This window comes from Rhinoderma darwinii, chromosome 3, assembly GCF_050947455.1.
Source record: "Rhinoderma darwinii isolate aRhiDar2 chromosome 3, aRhiDar2.hap1, whole genome shotgun sequence".
Taxonomy (NCBI): Eukaryota; Metazoa; Chordata; class Amphibia; order Anura; family Rhinodermatidae; genus Rhinoderma; species Rhinoderma darwinii.
This window is the reverse complement of record NC_134689.1, coordinates 112,031,570-112,054,401: the sequence shown is the minus strand read 5'-3', so window position 1 is coordinate 112,054,401 and position 22,832 is coordinate 112,031,570. Positions and strand designations below refer to the sequence as shown.

Genomic DNA, 22,832 nt, shown 5'->3' with positions numbered 1-22,832 from the left:
GCATTCTGGGGGCTGAATACTGGTGTCCTTCCCTTCATATATCCTAAATTTGTAGGTATACCCTGATGCACTCTCGCTCAGCTTATACATCTTCACTCCATACCTTGCTCTCTTACTCAGCAGGTACCGGCGGAATTGAAGCCTCCCTTTAACATCTACCAAGGATTCATCAATAGAAATACACTTCTCGGGGTGTATGATTGGGAAAACCGGGCACTGAAATGGTCTAATAGGGGTCTCAGTTTATACAAACGGTCAAAACTGGGGTCATCTCAGGGTGGGCACTGCTCATTATCAGCATAATTTAAGAAGTGAAGTATTGCCTCATAACGCATCCTGGATATTGCCATGCTGCACATTGGGGTGTGGTATAAGATGTCCGTGCTTCAGTAGGTCCTAATGGATGGCTTTTTCAGAAGCCCCATGTTCAAGTGAAGTCCCCAGAGCTTGCCCAACTCTGCTGCATCTACAGGGGTCCACCTGTGGGATTGGGCATAAAATGTTGTAGTTCTTAGTAATATACTGTTGGGCATACACATTTTTCTGGGAGATCATAAGCTCTATTAAGTCATCAGTGAAAAAGTCCATCTCACTGAGCCCTGCCGTGTTCTATTTGATCCGCGGACTGCCCGTATACTCGGGGATTTGGGGCTCATAATTGTCTGGTGTGGGGGTCCATATGGGGTCACTTTGCTCTTGGGGTATTGAGCTGTGATAGCCTTATGTCGGAAACAGCAGGTATCACAGCTTAAACATGCGCCGGGATTAAATGGCGGTTTATTCACGTCAGTACGATCACTGAGCTGGGCACGAACGATGAGCTCAGCACAATGTAATAGTACTGAGCGGGAAGGTGTTTATTATAAAGGGCCAGCTGCACTCTTCGAAAACCTGTAAATTAAAAAAAAAACAAAAGAATTCCCTAGCAAAAAGACAAAAGGGGAAAAAAACGTAGTACAGTAACTACAACTGGATATAGAATGTGTGACTGGAAGTTGCCCATTATCTGGTACACCGAAGATGCTGGATTTTCAGTTTTTTTTTCCCTGTGGATGCATATATGGATGGATACAGTAAACTCACAATGCAATTTAATATATATGTGTTGATATGTGAAAACAATGTCTACCTGCAGTCACAAAGAAGTGGAGATATCAGTGCCAGGCCTCTCCTCAACACATGCGCCCATAGCAGTGGTATGGTATGCCTCTTTGGTACGTCAACTAAATTTATAATTATCCGATATCCCTTTTAAGGTTCTCTATTTAGATTTAGTTTAGGGCTACGCTGCGACTTTGACCGTGACACATGTTGCAGTGCTAAAGATTACGGTGTCCTGCTGCCTGCATCACAAGTAATAAAAGTGAATACGATGCGACCAGCAGGTTGCAGCAACCGCAAACTCCAATACACTGGCTTTCTTGCGAGCACATTCACTACTTGTGATGTAGACAGCGGGACACAACAATCTTTGGCCGTGCAACGTGTTTTGCGGCAAAAGTCGACGTGTAGCCCTAGCCTTAGGCCCTGTTCAAACAGAGTTTTTTGCAGACAGAAAATTCTGCCTCAAAACAGATTTTGATCTGCCTGCAATCCGTTTGCCGGATTGAAATCAATGGGAGGCCTATTCGGATGTATTTCGGGGCATTTTCCGACGCGGTTTTCGCGTAAAAAAACTCTGTGTGAACAGGGCCTTAAACCCCAAAATACTGTTGCATTTACAGTTTACCTATTGCACTCAAAAATATTTAACTTATACAACAAATACAGCCACTTATCAAATAAAGATGTGATATTTTACTTTTTCTTGTGCTGCTCGGTAGCTGGAGTCTTTTCTCTCCAGAATTTCATGCCTTTCCTGCTGTAGTTTTTCAAGAGTTGTTTCCAATGGGAAAACTTGCTCTTTGGCTTCCTAAATAGAAATAAATGATGTTTGATTCAATAAACCCATGGTATATAAGAATTATATTACATGTAGACGGTATTGCTAGTATCAAATGTTTTTACAGCCAATGGTCTACCATAAGCACAGACATATTTACACAGAGAAACACACACACACACACACACACACACACACACACACACACACACACACACTCTCAGATACAGGTTTTAATTTACAATCACTATTAATATGTTGTAAAAACTAAGGCTAATATTCTCAAAATGCTTTTTTAACCTCCAAACACAAGAGGCCGTGTCAAAGCTGGACATTTGTAAGTAGTCTCATCATAGCTGGACACGACAACAATTCATTTTTCTTATTTGTTTCTTTATGTATGCAAATTTTTTTAAATTAGACAGAATGTAATTGTACATATCAAATAGTATATGGCAATAGTGGCTTACATTATTCATAGTACAAGCTTCTATATTATTTCATGTTTTGGGACTTGTATTTTAAAAGGTTTATTCATTGTAAAAAAAAAAATTATTTCTGTGTATTTTTTTACTAATTTTTTATTTAACATTACTTTTTTTTAAATTAATTTTACTTTTTTTTTAATCCCATAGAGAGATTTTTCATTTTGAACTGTATATAACTATATTTTAACTAAATATATCTATATGCCAGTACATTAGCATGTGTGCTGATTGTACACAGGCAGTCGTTAGGGCATACCTCAGCATGGGAATATGCTCAGACAGCCCTGTGGTCCTTCAATGGACCCTATGCGGACTGGCCATACAAGTTATGGACACAAACAGAAAAAATGGGACATAGATATCATCAAAACCACAAAAAAGGCCATACTTACTAGGTAGGTGGGTGGGTGAAAACCCGTTCCCATCAGGACGCAGACGGGTCAAAGAATGCTGCAGAAGGTGTGTGCATTAAATAGTGATAGCCCCTCCCACTGGTCTTGAGGGGAGTGGCGAACTAAGTGCTCAAAGGTGTGCGATAAATGAGTGTCAGTGTAGTGCTAGGGTGTGAATGGATGGTAAAAAATAAATATGTATGTATGAAAGTGTCAGAACTGTGTAATAATGTAATAAAAATAAATAAATAAATAAATAAATGTGATGAATAGGGGTCAGTGCTGTGAATAGTACATGGGGTGTCAGTACTATGTGTAATACGTGGAGGGATAATGTGCTGGTCGTCATGCATGGCGAACTTGCCGAATAACAGCCTATTTGTAACGCCGCTAGTGTTAGCTAAAGCGGGCTGCTCTGCATTCCAAACCAAACGCCAGCACATCATGCCCTCCGAGCATATAAGACCCGGCTGCGTCCTGAAAAAATGTGTAGTATACGTAGTAAGAAATATCCATGAAACATGGGGTATTAGTTGTTGGGTTGCGAGCTTTGCGTATTTTGGCCAAAATAACAACTAATACCCCATGTTTCATAGATATTTCTTACTACGTATACTACACATTTTTTCAGGACGCAGCCGGGTCTTATATGCTGGGAGGGCATGATGTGCTGGCGTTTGGTTTGGAATGCAGAGCAGCCCGCTTTAGCTAACACTAGCGGCGTTACAAATAGGCTGTTATTCGGCAAGTACGCCATGCCTGACGACCAGCACATTATACCTCCAAGCACATAGTACTGACACCCCATGTACTATTCACAGCACTGACCCCTATTCATCACATTTATTTATTTATTTTTATTACATTATTACACAGTTCTGACACTTTCATACATACATATTTATTTTTTACCATCCATTCACTCCCTAGCACTACACTGACACTCATTTATCGCACACCTTTGAGCACTTAGTTCGCCACTCCCCTCAAGACCAGTGGGAGGGGCTATCACTATTTAATGCACACACCTTCTGCAGCATTCTTTGACCTGTCTGCGTCCTGATGGGAACGGGTTTTCACCCACCCACCTACCTAGTAAGTATGGCCTTTTTTGTGGTTTTGATCATACAAGTTATGGGCCTAGATCGTGTCACCAGGATTTCCTGTGACGCGATCAAAGAGCAGTCCCCCAATCTTATATTCACTTTGAATGCCGCGATAAGCTTTGATCGCGGTATTCAAGGGGTTAACAGCGGAGAGAAGAGGTTTTACTTCTCACCGCCATTAGAGCGGGGCTGCGGCAGCGTATTACAGCCGGTCCCCCACTCCTGGCTGTCACACAGGACGAGAATGCTCGTCCTAATGCGGCAAGCAGACGCCGCTCAGGACGAGAATTCTCGTCCTGTGTCGGCAACCAGTTAATATATTATATGCATACAAAAATGGTGCAATTGAAAAATACAACTCGTCCTGCAAAAAACAAGCCCTTATACGGCTATGTCCATGTTATAATTAAAAAGTTATGACTCTTGGAATGCGACCGTGAAAAAATAAAAAATAATCCTTGGTCATTAAGGTTAAAAAAAGGCTTGGTCATTAATAGGTTAACTCTCCTGGCCTAATAATGTTGTTTTTGATGATTTGTGGGATGCCACACTGTTTCTAGGGGTGCCAGCTAATTTTATGAATGACTACACTAGGTGTTGAGCAACTGTGCCCAATTATAAGGCCCCATGAACACGACCGTGCCCGTAATCACAGCCCACAATTGCGGGCACGGTACAAAGTATAGGAGCACGGCCCGTAAAATACGAAAAATAGGACATGCTCCATAATTCCCGGCATTGATTTTTTCAATAGCACGATTTTGGATTACATATTGATCAATTTATTACGAAGAGGGGGAAACACCACCAACTCCATTACTGTTTTTTGCATTTTAAATTTACAGCATAAATCACGTATTATCTTTATTACAAAAAAAGTTTCTATATCGCCGTTTCTACGTTGCCTGCATTTTGTGTCGATGTAGCCATATGTGGGCTTGTTTTTTTGGGAAACTATTCATATTTTTTTAATGGAACCATTTTGGGGTACATATAAATTATTGTTTAACGTTCGTTATTGTTCTTTTTTGTGTTGGGGGAAGGGAGAGGATGTGCTGTTGCCACTAGAAGATGTGTGACACGAAGAACAAAAAAGTCTTGATCCCTCCTACAGGATATACTTCTCCTATAGGCACTCAGCTAATTCAGTCTGTACAGCAGTAGGATAAGCAGAACACAAGGTAAAGAAAAAGACAATATCAGAACCAGATAAGAAACCATGTCCGATGGACAACCTTATCAACTCTATAAACAAAGGGTGGGAACTGTCCCCCCCACAATAAACTGGATGAAAAAAGGATTTTATGCAGAGAACACACTGTTAGACGTCCCAAAGCAGTCCCCATGGATGAGAACAGAAGATTATCTACTCCACAGATGCCTCCAAGATCTTGCGACCAATGGAAGGTTCCACTGAAGCAAAAATATGCACCCTCTAGAATTTGGTGAACATGTGTAGGGACAACCAGGTAGCCTTCCACACCTGAAGACTGATGTTGCAAAGCCCAGGAAGCACCAGCCGCCCTAATGGAATGGGCTGCAATTTGGAACGAGGGTTCCCTCGCTTTGATCTGGTAGACATCGCAAATGGTCCACCGAAACCATCGAGAGATAGTAGACTTAGAGGCAGCCAAACCCTTCCTTTGACCCAACAGGACCACATACAAGGAGTCGGATCTGCAGAAGGAGGGAGTGAGAGGTAAACCCCAATGGGTGGATAACATCCAAATTGTGAAGAGAGCGTTTCTTTGGATGCACCGGAGACAGATAGGAGTACGGTAAGACAACGTCCTCGTTAAGGTGGAAGGAGGAAACCACCATTGGAGAAAAGGAAAGCACAGTACCCAGCACTGCCTTATCCTGGTGGAGAGTTGAATACGGCGGACGAAAGGACAGGACCGTAATCTCAGAAAACGGATAGAGGTCACTGCCAGGAGTAACAACACCTTTCAGGTGAGAAGACGTAATAAGACCTCTTGTAAAGGTTCAAACCAGACCGGATGCAGCGTAGAAAGAACCAGTCAGATACCAAGAAGGATGTTGGGGACGATACGGGCACTGAGTGAGCAAAACCCTGTGAGAAAGTTCGAACATCAGACATGGATGCCTGTGGACTGTTGAAGAGTACGGACAACAAAGACATTTGACTCTTAAGAGAACAAAGAGCAAGACCGCAATCCTTCCTTCAATAAAAAAAGAATTTCTATCTAGCTATAATTATTAATACAGTCACTAAAATAATAATAAAAGGCAAAGTGCACATTCTTAGAATGTTGCAAAGTTATCTGATAACTGCACAAGCAACATCTCACAATACAGAAAACCCACATCCTAACTTGGGCTTTCTGATGTCATGCTAGAATGCCCTACATTTCAAAAACCAATTCCTATTCTGCCATTAAATAAGAGTAATACAATATCTAAAATAATATAAAAAAAACTGTGAAAAATATGTGCAACACTCTAAATCTTTACAGTTTTGACACAACTGGTACTCTTCTCATTCTAGGACTACTGACACTAGAGACATAAAACCCGAATACTTTGCTGAAGTTAAACGATAATAAAGCCACTGTCTGGTGTGACGGTCACTATTAGATATGATATTAGGACTGAATAGCTATATATTCAGTCGTGACATCCCTTTTCATTTGGATCGTGCTAGTGGCTGTTCGGCACTGCTGCAATACCAGAGATCAGCATGGTGAATTCACTGTGACTTTCATACTAACGCCTCCCTCTAGTGGCAATATATGAGAAGCGGAAATCTAAAACCATGCTGCCGTCTTTCACAAGTACTTCTATAAAAAGTTCTGGATAATATATGCTTTTTTGCTGTGCCAAATATAGCAGGGGGCTCCACTATTCAGCACCAAAGAAGTGGTGTCCAGACGTGAACTTGTTTAATGTATACACACTTTAAAGGAAACTCAAAACTGCTGTCAGGGTGATATAGAGGATGAGAAGGGAATTTGAAACAAACCTTTTTTCAGTCAAGCAATTTGCATGACTGAGACACCGACTTTTGATTCCACCGGCGCGGCGGTTGCAAGTGCTATTCTCTACTCTGAGTGACGGCTATAACTGCCAATTAGGAGACCGCTCGAGCCGTCACTTAAAGCAGAAAGGTGGGGCTTGCAGCGTGTTGTTAAAGAGCACTTGCACATCAAGTCCCGCCTCAGAGGCACTTGCGATCAGCACGCTGGGGGAATTAAACATCATTTTCTCGTTCATGCAACTTCTATGACCGAGAAAAAAACTACGTTTAAAATGCCCTTCCTCTCCCTTTTATCACCCTGTCAGCAGTTTTGAGACCTCAAACGGATGGCAAGTTTCCTTTAAGACACACTTTTTACATACATTTGACCCACTAAAACCTATAGGAAAGTTACAGTATACGTAACACTTTTCTTGGTATACAAACATTTTCATCAGATGTATGACTGAAGAAATACATGAAGAGATCCAAAAGTTTGAAACAAAATTCACGGCAGGTAGATAAACTTGCCTTAATCTCTCTTGACAAACACTGCAACTCAGTGGTAAGTTCGACATTCTGATCCTCCAGTTGTTGACGACGTTGGAGTCTACTAGAAATATTAAGCTTCTCTGTCCTTAGTTCATTGGCTGAACTCTTCAGTTGCTGGACTTGATCCTGCTGGTCCTGTATTCGCTTGCGTAATAGCTCAATTCTACCTGAAACTGGACGTTAAAAGGAACAATAGTCTAGTTTCTACATACATGGCTCCCTAACGAAAATGTATTGCTTTAAGTAGAAATACTTAAAGGGATTTTCCAACTATAGAAAGTGATGGTATATGGCTAGGAAATGCTATCAACTGGCAAGTCTCCTACAGATCCTCATAATGAAGGGGCTGCAGCGCTAGTTAAGTGATGCGGCTCCTTCACAGAATTTCAAGTGTATAGAGCGGTTGCAGTTCCCTCCCCAGGGGCTGGCCAGTAGTGCCACTGTGCAGAAGACATGTCGAATGGACCTCTGTCCCTTTGTTTTCTGGAACGGAAGGGGTCCGAGAGGATGGACCTCCAACGATTATAATGTTCTCAAATGGGAATACCACTTAAAAGGGTATTGTTTTTTTTTACATTTAATTAATCTCTTTTTTTAATTAGCCCACGGCGGCTACCGCACTGATATATGCATATTAGAAAATGGTATGGTTTCCTATTTATTAAATACATTTATAATAAAAAATAGCCCTTCAAAGTAAAACGGGCTGACCTATCTGTCAGGAGCATGTTAGAGAGGAAGGGATTTTCGACAGAAGCATGTAATTGTTATCTGAATGCAATTCAGTATAAATGAACTCTATATGCTCAAATAAAAAAAAATTACAGGCTCTTGAATATAGTCCCTTCCACTATTACATGTTGTCTTCAGATAAGGCAAAATGCTTGACCTTGCCCAGTCAGCTGTAGAGTGTACCTCCGATTATAAAACAACTTTCCATAAATCAATAGCATAAATAAGCGAAGATAAGAAACGTTGTAATATATTTTATTACAGAAAAATGCCTCTTTCTCCATTTATCAGACCGCACCCCACTGTTTTCTTAAAGAGGTTTTCCAGCCACTTAAAATTGACTCAGAATCCACAGAGCAGAGGGGAACTCAGCTTAATTGACAGGTCAGGTTACAGCTGCCAATAGAAGTTTATGGAGAGAAGAGGGAGAGGAGGAAGCAGGAGACTAGCTAACGGTCTCCTTCACACAGCATTCGGAGAAGATCCATTATTCAGCAGAAATGAGACGTGTTGCTGTGAATTCAGCGCTGGGGCGAGATATAACACTTACAAGAAGCAGCAGAGTCTGTGTCTCTCTCTCTGCAGCTGTTCCCTCCTCCCCCTTCCCTCTCTATAGACTTCTATAGGCAAAAGCTGTAACCTGATCTCTCTGCGAAGCTTAATGGGGTTATCCGGGGACTAAATATTGAATTGCAAGAATATATTTATGTGAAACGAAGTAACTTACTAATGTCCTTTAATTTAAAATGCTGTAGTAAATGGTTCAGTTCAAACCTTGTGAATTGTTCCCGTAAGTCCTGGAGCTTTTCTAATAATGATGACGCTCCGACACGGCCCCACGTGACTGAGGGCTTGCTTCATGTGCTGTTCGTGAACATCACCTCATGGGGCTGCCACATTGCCTATTGCTTGAGTCCCGAGCAGAGCATTAGCTAGCGCTTTGCTCGGTACTCCAGCACTGCTCCCGACGTCCATATTTGGTCAATTCAGGGGTGTCCTATCGCTGGAGTTCCCGAACAGAGCATGAGCTGATGCTCTGCCAGGAAACTACAGCACTTCTGCCAACATCACTTTCCTTATATGGACAAAGACGTCGGCAGCAGTACTGGAGTCCCCGAGCAAAGCATCAGCTGATGCTCTGCCTGGGGACTCCAGCACTTCTGCCAACGTCAATGTCCATATATGGACAATAACGGCGGCAGCATTACTGGAGTCCCCGAGCAAAGCATCAGCTGATGCTCTGCTTGGGAACTCCAGCGATAGGAAACCCCTGAAGTCACTGACCATAAGTGCTGGAGTCCCCAGGCAGAGCAACAGTTCAAGCTTTGCTCGGGGACTTCAGTAATCCTGGCGACGTCACTGTCCAAATATATACACAGTGACCAGGGCGTCCCTGAACTGATGCTCTGCCTGGGGACTCCCAGCACTTCTGCCCACGTCATTGTCCATATATGGACAGTGACGTCGGCAGCAGTACTGGAGTCCCCGAGCAAAGCATCGGCTGATGCTCTGCCTGGGGACTCCAGCCCTGCTCCCGACATCACTGTCCATATATGGTCAGTGACTTCAGGGTTTTCCTATTGCTGGAGTTCCCAAGCAGAGCATCAGCTAATGTACTGCTCGGGAACTCCAGTGATAGAAAAAAACACCTGAATTGACCAAATATGGACGTCGGAAGCAGTGCTGGAGTCCCGAGCAAAGCGCTAGCTAATGCTCTGCTCGGGACTAAAGCAATAGGCAATGTGACAGCCCCTTGCGGTCATGTTCACAAACAGCACATGAAGCCGTGTCGGAGCGTCATCATTATTAGAAAAGCTCCAGGACTTCCGGGGACAATTCACGAGGTTTGAACTGCACCATTTAGTACAGAATTTTAAATTAAAGTACATTAGTAAGTTACTTAGTTTCACATAAATATATTATTGCAATGCAATTTTTGGTTCCCGAATAACCCCTTTAAAACCGATCTCCTCTCTGCGTCACGGAGTCTGATAAGTGGAGAAGGATGAATTTTTCTCTAATAACATGTATTAGAAAAGTTTCTTATCTTCGCTTGTGCTATTGATTTATGGAACAATATATGTTTATATTGCGTATTTAAGCATATGTTAATTGTTTTTCTGTCTCCACCTCCTCACCATTATCCAAGCTGTGCTGTTTTTCTTGCTTCTCCTGGTTCACCTGTTGGACAGTGCGGCTGAGGTCTACTCCGTGCAGTTTAGTGGCATACTGTGCTATCTTCCGCTCTACATCTCTCAGCTCCATCTATAATAATAGTGTTGAAATAATAAAGGTGGGAGAGGTTATATGCAAGAATTATCCACTAACTGTATGATTATTTAGTACATTTTACTAACTCAAAATATTTTACATAGTAGCAAAGGTTCGTCAATTGACCAGGAACAAAATAACTTGTTCAATAGAGAATTATATCAAGAATTATAAATTTTTAGGTGAACAATGCCAGAGACTAAATTACGCACAGGCAAAAGGAGAAAAAAAAATCCTATTAAGGATTAAGGGAATAAGGGTAAGTCCATATGCGGCCTTGGGCGAAGTATGGCCCCAATGAGTCAAGAAATTTGCACCGGCATGCCGTTTTAACCCGTTAGTGACCGCCAATACGACTTTTCACGGCAGCCACTAATGGGCTCTATTCTGTTGCATATGCCTTTTCACAACGCTGCATCAGAATAAATAAATAGATCAAGGAACCGATAAATCTCCCTGCTCTCAGCAACCAGAGGTAGCTGAGGGCTGGGGTCTTCCCTGCTCTAACGGGTGAGATCGATATCAGTATCGATCTCACCTGTTTAACCCCTCAGGTTTGCCCTTACAAAATGCTTTATGATGTCAATGGGAGATCAGAGGCGTAAATGCCCGAAGATAGGGCAAACCGATGGGGATGAAATCAATGGGAGGCACTTCCGTGTCAAAAAACTCCCCTTAAAGGGAGATAGAGGTTTTTTGCTATATTTACTAGAATGAGGGGTTATGTCTTATATTTCACAGGATACATAAAGATAGGATTGAGTGAGCTGTTTAGCTTTACTTTATCAAATTTGTGCCAAAATATTTTCTTTAATTCTTCACAGAGCAATCAAATGCGTGATAACTTTCTCAGTGCACCATGCAAAAGAACTAACTTTGCTTTAAGCCCCATGCACACGAACGTGCTTTTGTGGCCGCAATTCCCCCGAAAATCCACGGGAGAACTGCGGCCCCATTCATTTCTATGGGGCTATGCACACGACCGTAGTTTTTACGGTCCATGCATGGCCCGGGAGCCCGCACCGCAGAAAGAACGGACATGTCTTATTACGGCCGTCTTCTGCGGTCCGGGCTCATTGAAAATAATGGCCGCGGCCATGTGCATGGCCCGCGATTTGCGGGCGGCTTGCGGCTGACAGTCCGTTGCCGGTCGACCCGAAAATCACGCCCGTGCACATGGCTACGGTCGTGTGCATGAGGCCTTAACCCTTTGGAGAAGCAACCAATTTTCATTTTTCAATTTTGTTTTTCGCATTTCAAACACCATAACTTTTAGATTTTTCTGTAGATCTAGCCATATGAGGGCTTGTTTTTTTGCGGGATGAGATGTAGTTTTTAATTGCACCATTTAATGTACCATATAATGTGCTGGTAAACTGAAATTTTTTTCCTTTATGGGGTAAAGTAGACAAAAAACTGTGATTCCACCATTGTTTTCATGTTTTGTTTTTATGGCGTTAATTGTGCGGTAAAGAGGACATGTTAATTGCCATATGAAATTGATAGTTTTTTTGTTTTACCCCTTTTACAAAGAAAAAACGATTAGTTAAAAAATATATTGTGTGTGGCCATATTCTGAGAGCCATAACGTTTTTATTTTTTCATCGATTGAGCGTTGTGAGAGATAGCTTTTTTTGCGATGTGAGCTGGAGTTTTTATTGGTACCCCATTGTGGTACATGCAACTTTTTGATCACTTTCATTAAATTTTTTAGGGAGCCAAGGTGACCAAAAAAACTGCATTTCTTTGGTTTTCATCTTTGTACAGTGTTCACCGTGCGGGTTAAAAAAGTTATATTAGAATAGTGCTGACTATTACGGATGTGGCGATACCAGTTATGTTTTTTTACATTACTTTGAGAAATGGAGGTTTTTTTAAAAAAAGCATTTTTAGCATTAGTCCACCTATGTATCGCTTGCACAATATACTTCAGTCCTTATGTATTGAAGTATGGCGTGTTTTTTTTTACCGGCTCCTATTAAGGGCCTTTGGGGGCATTAACTAGGCCCTCAGGCCGCCATGACAACCCCCGCCACTTCGCAATCGCATGGGGGATAGGACGGACACGATGTTGGAGTAGGCCGCCCTTCTCTTTCTAACGGCTTAGATGCCGACGACGCTATTGATCGTCGCATCTAAGTGGTTAAACAGGCGGTATCAAAGTTATCTCTGATTCCTCTCATTGCAGTGAGGTGTCAGCTGTAACATACAGCCGATATCCGTTGAGTATGGAGCGTTATTTCTTTTTGGTCTCCATTATAATAGAACAGAAACATCTTGTAAAATAACTCTTTTCACCTTTTGCCATTTACCTGATATCTTTCCATGAGGGAAATGTCCTGCAAACAGGCCTTGGCGCTCTCCTCTTCAGACATAAATGTAGCTATGAGAGTTTCCTGTTCTTCCACGTCATTTTTTAGCCGTTGTATTTCCCTATTTATAGCTACAAGCTTATTCCTTAGGTCTGGCATGTCTTTTTCCTTAAGTTCATTAAGCGTTTGTCTACGGGAAAGAAAAAATTATTACAAAAAAAATGAATGTTATATACTGTGTGTGTATGTATATATATATATATATATATATATATATATATATATATATATATATATATATATGATTCAAAAAATGAGCAGCAACTCCAATAGTAAAGGTGAAAAAGTGGGTATTTTCAAGGCTTGAGAAAGGCTCCAGTGGACGGAGCTGAAACGTTGCACGGGCATTAAAGTACCCACTTTTTCACCTTTACTATTGGAGTTGCTGCTCATTTTTTTGAATCCTGTGTATCTGGGACTTGGTCTGTCCCTCGGAGCTTGCACCCTCACGCTGCCGGAATTTGTATGTATGTATGTATGTATGTATATATATACACACACACACACACACACACACACACACACACACACACACACACGCGCGCGCGCTATATGGACAAAAGTTTGGGACACCAACAGGAGTTTTTATGATATCCCATTCTAAATCCATAGGAGTTAATATGGAGTTGTCCCCCTTTGCAGCTAAAACAGCTTCCACTCATCTGGGTAGACTTTCTACTAAATTTTGGAGTGTGTCTGTGGGAATTTTTGCCCATTCATCCAGAAGAGTATTTGTGCGGTCAGGCAAGGATATTGGTTTAGAGGTATGGGCTTGCAATCTCCATTCATGTTCATTCCACAGGCGTTCAATTGTGTTCACGTCAGGGTTCTGTGCGGGCCAGTCAAGTTCCTCCACACCAAACTCACCCAACCATGCCTTTATGGACCTTACTTTGTGCACAGGGTCCAGTCATGCTGAAGCAGAAAAGGGCCGAACCCCAAACTGTTCCCACAAAGTTGGAAGCATACAATTGCCCAAAATGTCTTGGTATGCTCAAGCATTCAAGGGGGTTTTCCCCAAATCAATATTTTTCACCTAGCCAAAGGATAGGTGTTAAAGATTTTAAATCGGTGGAGGCTAAATCGCTGGAACCCCAACCAATCACGATAACGGGCTCACCTAGCCGATCCTTGGAGTCCAATAGGAATGGAATGATAGTGCGCATGCTCGGGAACCGCTCCATTAATTTCTATAGAGCTGCCAAAGATAGAGCTCAGCAGCCCCATAGAAATTAATGAAGCGGTGGTCGAACATGCGCACTACCGCACCTTTCCTATAGGGGCTCCCAGGAAACGGCAAGGTAAGATTGTTCTGATAGATAGTGGTTACAATTGCGAGATTGGCCTCTGCAGCTTCTCTGAGTTAGCCTAATTGCACATTATATGACTGTACAACAATTTTATACACTTTGTATATCTGTTTATTATATTTGATTTATATAATTACGTGTGGGACAATGCACTGGAAATTAATATGGAGTCTTTTGGACTATAATGTTTATTTATAACTTGTTTTTGTACATTGTATGTTAACTAGATTTATGCTAATTACTAGTTAAACTTCCAATATGTACCTGACACTGTGTGTAGTGTGATACAGCTTGAGAAAGATGCAGTGTTGGACCAAAACGTCACATCTGGAGACCACGCTAATTTGTGTCTGGTCAAAGCTCCGGGGTGTCAGCTGTCTAGAGACAGCTAAATGCCGCCACAGAGCGATAAAGAGTGTCAATCTGCAGGACGTTCCGGAACTTCACTGCAGAGTTCATTGCGGACAGCCCGGACGCTTATAGTCTATGGGCAGGCCGCAACTGGTTAAAGTAGGCTCTGAAAGCAAGACTTACCAATCTACAATTTCATGCATTTATGAAAGACAGAAATCATATTAATTTCTGTGCAAAACGACCGTATATGCGGGCCGCCATTAAACATATAGGCCACAGAGTTAAAAACTCTGGAAAAAATCTATTTGGCTCAGATGTTTTATCCCCGCTGTATGCAGTGGAACGGGCGCACTGAGTTCCTACAAGATATCTACCTCAGGGTGCCCCCCCCCCACGCCCAGTACTGATTAAACTACTGCATTACAAGGATCTGAACGCCATTCGTAAAGCTGCCAGACAACGACCGGATATTGCATTCAATGGCCAGCACATTGCTTTTTAACCAGATTTTTCAGCAGACGTCCAAAAAGAGAAGGGCACACTTTCTTGATGTTAAGCGCCGGCTGAGATCCATAGATGTACCCTATGCAAGGCTCTACCCGGCTCGATTGAGAGTTGTCGCACTGGATACTACGCATTTCTTAGAGAATCCTAAGGAGGCGGTTCGATAGCTGAATCAAAATGAACAGCGACTATGACAGGAGTATAGGAGCTAAATCCGCTGCTCAAATTAAGACAGTGCCCTCAGGAAACTCCTGAGTGTTTAAATAGCGTACTGCAGAATATGTGCTCGTATGGCCTGAGGACCTGAGGAGCACTTGTATCCTTGCAAGAGTGGGAGGCCCGATTTTTTTGTGACTTTTTGATGTTCTTACGTCTGGTTACAGGAAGGACTGGTGCCCTGCATCGCTCTATGTTTTTGAGCGACCTGCGGCTGCAAAGTTGTACGGTTGATGTTATGTTTTCCTTTTTCTTATGCAGGTTTTTGGGAATGGATACAGTATGTGCAATGGTTCTTCATATAATATGTATGGCTCTTTACTGTCACCCTGTGGTCTTCTATGGTATTGCTACTATCCGGTGTAGAAATGGCTGTCTTGATATTTCAGCTTTTTCAATGTTAGATTTAGTTTAGTAAGCAGGAATGTGAGGGACCTGGGTTATCCGACTAAACTATTTGCAGTATTTGACTGCCTGCGCACGCATGGTCCAGCAATTGTCTGTCTCCAGGACACTCATATGGATGGTGACCGACAAAATGTCCTGAATAGGTCATGGATGAGTAAGGTATATTACTCTACTTTTTCTGTCAATTCTAGAGTGGTCCGTATAACGGTCCACAAATCTATTCCATTTATTTGTATTCCATCCAGGATGGATCAGGAAGTTAGATATGCATGTCTTCACTGTAAATCCTACAACACTGAATATTTGCTAATATCGGTATATATTCCTCCTCCATATGCTCCTGTGTTTATTAGAGAGGTGATGTCCTGGCTCAATGCTATGCCAGAGGCTCCGATCTGAATGGTGGGAGATTTTAATAATGTGATACAACCCTATTGGGATCGTCTTAATGATGAAAGTACCTTGGTGACAGACTCCTTGTCTCGTTTTGGAGAGTTGATGCAGGAATTATTGCTAACTGACTTATGGCGTACACGTCATCCGGGAGAAAGACAATTTTTCTGTCATTCTAGGTCACACGATTCATTATCGCGTATTGATCTAGCCATGGGGGTCGCCTAATACTCTACGGTCCTTAATATTAATTAATTATAACTCTAGAGTTCGGTCTGATCATACGACATTTGTGTTGGCCCTTCGTACATCTTCAACTCCCACAGATGTACAGCGTCTTTGGTCCTTTAATGCATTCTGGTTACAGACAAATTATAATTCGCAAGTGGAAAACTTGTCAATTTGATGAATTTTTGAGGTTGAGGGTTTAACAACTGGAGCGACGTTTTATAGAACAGGGAGGTAGAGCTCTCTTATTAGAATGACAGGATGCGAATACTGCTCATAAAATCGAGCTGGCTACTACCAAACAGGCCTTTCAACAATAAAAGTATTATGGTGAGGGTTAAAAAGCTGGACACGCCTTGGCACTTATTGATAGGGCGCAGACTGGTCCTTCATATGTATTTGCTTTGCAGGATGAGAGGGGAGAGATGGTGTTTACTACCTCACAAATTTTGCCTTTATTGAATTAATTTTATGCTGATCTTTATAGATCTCGATTAGTATACACTAGAGGTCATGTATCATCATACTTAGGGAATCTTAACCTTCCATCACTGTCTGAGAGCGATAGGGAATATTTAAATGGCCCACTTACATTAGAGGAATTAGAGCAAGTGGTGGTTTCTATGGCGAAAAATAAATCTCCAGGGGCTAATAGCATCCCAATGGAAATATATAAAAACTTTGGTGGGATTTTGCTTCCCAAATTATTGGCGGTATTTTAAGCAGCTTTAGTGGACGGACATCTACCTCGAACAATGTTGGAGGCAAATATAGTAGTTAACCTGGCAAGGACCCTCTTTTGCCAGACTTATCGGCCTTTATTGTTTCTCACTTCTGAAATTAAAATCTTGGCCAAAGTTCTAGCTGTTCGTTTGTCCAAGGTGATCTCCACCATTGTCCACTGGGATCAATCAGGCTTTATACCCGCTCTATCTACAGCTATAAATATTTGTAGATTGTATCCAAATATGCAAATCCCTATTGATAATTCTGGTGATAGAGTAATGCTGCTAAGGCCTTTGATAGTCTGGAGTGGGTATACCTGTGGGAGGTTTTGAAAATAGTTGGAGTAGGGAATCTATTTATATCTTGGGTACAACTGATATAGGACAGCCCGACAGCCAGAATAAGAGCCAACGGATGCCTTAGTGATTTTGTCACATTGAGCAGGGGCATAAGACAGGGTTGCCCCCTGTCTCCCCTGCTATTGGCGTTAGCTATAGAACCCCTGGCTGCTGCTCTTCGGGCTCATCCTGATGTTATTGGTTTTCGTGGGGTGTTAAGGAAGAAACAGTGGCGCTTTATGCAGATGATGCTCTCTTGTGCTTGGTGGATGCACAGAGGTCTTTAAGTGTAGGTATGGATGTTATTGCCACTTTTGGAGGATATTCGGGATTTGTTATTAATTGGTCTAAATCCACGCTACTGCCATTAGATATCATTCATGATGGTGAAGTATATGCACATTCCAGGTTGCAGATTGTCACATCATGTAAGTACCTAGGGGTGGTGGTATCACGCCAATTTTCAGACTATGAGAAACTTAACTTATCCCCAGTGATAGGTAGATTCAAACAAAAAACAACAGCTTGGGCCAAACTGCCCAGATCTCTGATGGGTCGAGTGAACCTGATAAAAATGATTTGGATGCCACAGTTACTTTTGCATAATGCGCCAATATGGTTACCACTTCGACTTTTTTACCAGGTTTTTAGATCTTTTCGAGAACTAATCTGGTGTGGTAAATACACTCAAATTAAATGGGAGACTCTTCAACGACCTAAGACCGAGGGTGGGTTGGCTCTCCCTAATCCCTGGGTATACTTCCTAGCAGGACAATTGCAACAAATACGTGGTTGGGAAAGTGTAGAAGTGAGAATTCTACTACAAGAGTTTTTGGTAAAGATAACTAGTATGAGTTGCTGGACGGCAACTCATTCGATTTAGCGGTTACTCAGTTCCAGACTTATACATAAGTTGTGGTGGAAGGTAAGAGAGTTGCAGGACATAAAGGGCACTACCCAGTACACGGCTTCATGGGCTACTCCATGGTTGTCTAACTTATGTCTGCTAGAAAATGTGATCAGGTGGCGACCTGCGGGTTTGAGATATGTGATGCAGCTGGTTAACGATGGAGTACGCTACTCCTTTGAACAGCTACAGGGATTATATGAAATTCCTTCCACAGAATTTTACAAATTTCTCCAACTGTGACATGCCTATTTGGCAGATTATCCTGATGGTTGTACTATCACTAACAATCAAACTATAAGCCTTATGGAATGGACTACTGGGTCATAGGGAATTATGTCAAGGCTTTATGCAGTTCTCCTGGATCTTGTACTGGGCAGATGCCCGGTGAGAAGAAAGAAAGATGGGAAGAGGAGCTAGGTTCATTAGGTGACAATCAGTGGGGAGCAATACTTGAGAGGGTACCACAGTTATCTCTGAATAAAGCACATAGATTGTCACAAATATTTATTGCACAGAGTAGATAGAACACCAAAATAAGACTTAGGCCTCATTTACACGAGCGTATGCGTTTTGCGCGCGCAAAAAACGCTGCGTTTTGCGCGCGTATGCATGGCGTATGCACTGCGTAAACGCAGCCTTGTTGCGTTTTAAACGCGCAAAAGGCATTTGACAGCTCCGTGTGTCATGATGCGCGGCTGCGTGATTTTCACGCAGCCGCCATCATAGAGATGAGGTAGTCGAGGCCCGTCACTGTCCAAGGTGCTGAAAGAGCTAACTGATCGGCAGTAACTCTTTCAGCACCCTCGACAGTGAATGCCGATCACAATATACACCAACCTGTGAATAAAAAAAGACATTCATACTTACCAAGAACTTCCTGCTTCCCCCAGTCCGGGCTCCCGGCCGTTGCCTTGGTGACGCGTCCCTCTCTTGCCATCCGGCCCCACCTCCCAGGATGACGCCGCAGTCCATGAGACCGCTGCAGCCTGTGATTGGCTGCAGCCTGTGCTTGGCCTGTGATTGGCTGCAGCTGTCATTTGGACTGAACTGTCATCCCGGGAGGTCGGACCGGAGTTATCGGTAAGTCAGAACGTCTTTTTTTTTTTACAGGTTCATGGATTTTCGGAGCGGAAGTCACTGTCCATGGTGCTGAACCAGTTTAACGCTTTCAGCACCGTGGACAGTGACTGTCTCCTGACGTCGCGTACCCGAACATTTTTTACCGGTTTCGGTCAAAACGAGTTTGGCCGAACCCGGTGAAGTTCGGGGCGCTCATCTCGAATTTGACACTCCGTTTGGATGTTTGTAAACAGAAAAGCACGTGGTGCTTTTCTGTTTACATTCAGGAGTTTGACAGCTCTTGCGCGAATGACGCAGTTCGCACGGAAGTGCTTCCGTGCGGCATGCGTGGTTTTCACGCACCCATTGACTTCAATGGGTGCGTGAGTGCGCGAAAAACGCACGATTATAGAACATGTCGTGAGTTTTTTTCTGCGCACACGCGCTGAGCGCAATTCACGCATCGTCTAAACAGCCCCATTGACTAATATAGGTGCGTACGACATGCGTGCAAAGCACGCGCGTCGCACGCGCGTATAATACGTTCGTGTAAACGAGGCCTTAGATTGGACTCAGTGTCCAAGATGCAAACAAGCCTCAGCGGGGATGTTACATATGTTCTGGTTTAGGGGTCTATTGGAAGGAGGTGATTCAAATGATCAATGAGGTCTTTCAGGTTAGAGTGAATGAGACGCCGCTGGTATGTGTACTATGATATGTGGAGAATCTGGCGACCACGGAGCCTGGGAAATTAGCAGTGACCAGACTATATATGGCAGGCAAACTTATAGCGCAATATTGGATAAATACATTGAGCCCTTCAGGACAAGAATATGTTAATAAAGTTAATTGGCTTATTAACCTGGAGAAGGGAGTGTCACTTTGGGTGCGTGCACCCACTGGGCCGTACCGCCTTAACGGTATGGCAGCTGGCCAACAGAACACATGTCAAAGTCTATAGTTCAAATATGAGTACCTGTGGTAACTTCAGACAGTAGCAAGACAGGCTCGGATGGGACTTTGGCAGCAGGCAGACACCAGGCGTGGTGTAACAGGACAGGCGTATTACTCAGCGCAGCACCACTCCAACTCTATATGGCACTTGGACCAGGATAACACCGGATACAGGTAGCAGGAATGGGAACACTGGGAACTGGGAAACACTTAAGGAACCATTTGCAGAAACGAACAAAGATAACGACAACAAAGCTCAGGCTAGTTCATGGGCTAATTAAATAACAGATTCAGGTGCGCGCGCTGGCCCTTTAAAACTGGGTACGAGCATGCGGGCACACCCTACGGGACACAGCAGAGTGAAGCGGAAGTGAGTGCTGGCATCTCCTGAGGAGGAGATGCGGGCCAGGGGGTGAGTAAACCTGACGGCCCGCGGCCATGGGTATTACAGGTAGTATATAGTAAAAGAGGGACACTAGCCAAGTTTGAAAAGATTTGGGCTCCTTGGTTGGACAATTCTAATTTGGCTTCCAGAGAATTAACAAGGTATAGAATGGGACTGTTGTAAGAGACCTATGTGGAGGGTGGCTACGCTTGGGTGACGTGGGCTCGGTGGTCGAGGGATCCTCCTATCGAATTTTATAGAATTTCATATTACTTGGCAGTCTATAGCTGCTTCCAAGTTTGAGGTGGGGATTTTTCCAAGAGTGTGCTGTTATAGGGCATTTGACAATTCAGACATATGATAATTATACGAGGATGATATGTCATACTAGTCCTTCTCAATGAATTAGAATATAATCAAAAAGTTAATTTACTTCAGTAATCAAATTCAAAAAATGAAACTCACATTATATAGATTCATTGCACACAGAGTGATCTCTTTCCAGCTTTTTTTTTTTCTTCTAATGTTGAAGATTATGGCTAACAGTTAATGAAAACCCAAAATTTAGTATTGTAATGTTGCTATTCTGTAACTACGTTATGTGCGTTCTCTTAGCATCATATGTGACATTTTGTTGCTGTCATCTGACTACTATAAACAGACATATAATAGACATATGATACACATCACGTGAGGCAACAGAATGTAGTGTCATATGATGTGAAACGGGTGTCATGCCGATGCTTTGAGTAGGAGTACTAGGTTTGCCCTTGCAGCCCTTGTTTCTTCTTATTGTAGTTACATTACTCTCTCTCTATGTAAGTTGACAATGAGCACCATCAGAATCTTTTAGGAAGTTTGCTCCTGTGGATGACCCTGTTTACCAACTAATGTGAATGGTGGATGTGCCAATTGAACTTTTTGTGACCACATTAGAAGATTCGATGGGAGAGATGCACGACAATGGGAGAGTGCTGCATGCGCTTATGGCCAAAGAGGATGATATGGAGAACTGTCTCCGTAGAAATAATGTCAGACTGGTGGGGGTCCCAGAGAAAGTGGAGGAGTCTAAGCTTACGGAGTATTTTGAATCCTTGCTACTCTCTACCTTTTAGAAGGAAGGCCTAACTCCCTTTTTTGCTTGGGAGAGGGCGCACGTGTTCCCCACTCGCCCTTTACCACCAGATCTTATGAGAATCCTACATTATTGTGATCGCGACATAATTCTTAGGAAAGCCAGTGATATGGAGACTGTTTCTGTTGATGGAAAATAAAAATTATTTTCCCGGGTTAGGCCTTAGCAGTCCAGAAAAAACATGCTAAATTCATGGATGTTAAACGAAATCTGCGAAATTTGAGAATTCCTTATTCCATGATGTACCCAGGTTGACTTCGAGTGGCTGCCATGGGAACCACCCATTTAGTTAAACATTCCAAAGAGGCGATGAACTGGTTGGACCGTCATGAACAGCGTATAGGCGATGGGACAAATTAAGACAGTTAACGGCTACAGCCTTCGGACAGTTTATACTTAATGCTATACTAGACTCTGATAAATGCCAGATATCCTATGTGAGGTATAAGCTACCTTGGGCTGCTTCTGCGGCTGTAGAGATGTCCTTATACATCGACACACGTATCTGCTTGACCAGTCTAGGTCAAGGAGGGAGCATAGCTTCCAGCTACTTGTTTCTTCTTTTTATACAATTTTCCATGCTGTTTAGTACATTCAATTTTGTTATATCTAGCCTGCTGCCTTAGGCTATAGCAGTCATTCGCTCGCAGAGTAGTTTGATAGCACCAGGCCCCTACTGTGAGGTGGACATTCTGGTCTGGATGTCTGTAATCAAAAATTATTTTGTAGTTCAAAGGGGGGGGGGGGGGGGGGTGTTTTTGGATTGAGCTTTTGAATAATGATTTCTATACTGCTGCGTGTCATGTCCTTTATACCTGCTACATTTTACAGTTGATTATGGGGGTGAGGTATAAAGAGACATCCCTGCGACTATGGTACGCTAAATATAACTGATTACTATGGCAACCACAATACATAGGTGAAATGTGAGATGGTTGGGGGATCCCAATAAAAGTAGGAATATTTTTTCAAAGTATTAAGCAATATCAGCCACTAATATGTTGCCTGCAAGAAAAACATCTGGTTCCACATCATACTAAATACCTAACTAAGCACTGGGTGGGGCAATTTTTTCATGCTCCTTATACTACGTACTCACGAGATATTAGTATACAAATTCATCGTAACATCCTTTTTCAA

The 22,832-nt window shown here is 42.7% G+C and overlaps 1 protein-coding gene across 1 annotated transcript in view; it reads right to left on the bottom strand.

Annotated features, from left to right (window-relative positions):
• Positions 1–22,832, bottom strand: part of RAD50 (RAD50 double strand break repair protein) — a 191,899-nt gene that overhangs the window by 49,850 nt on the left and 119,217 nt on the right. Inside the window, exons 15-18 of the mRNA XM_075856559.1 lie at positions 12,713–12,902; positions 10,268–10,394; positions 7,377–7,570; positions 1,802–1,912 (exon numbers count right to left, since the gene is read on the bottom strand). Of these exons, the coding sequence (XP_075712674.1) occupies positions 1,802–1,912; positions 7,377–7,570; positions 10,268–10,394; positions 12,713–12,902 (622 nt within the window). The remainder of the gene's footprint in view (positions 1–1,801; positions 1,913–7,376; positions 7,571–10,267; positions 10,395–12,712; positions 12,903–22,832) is intronic.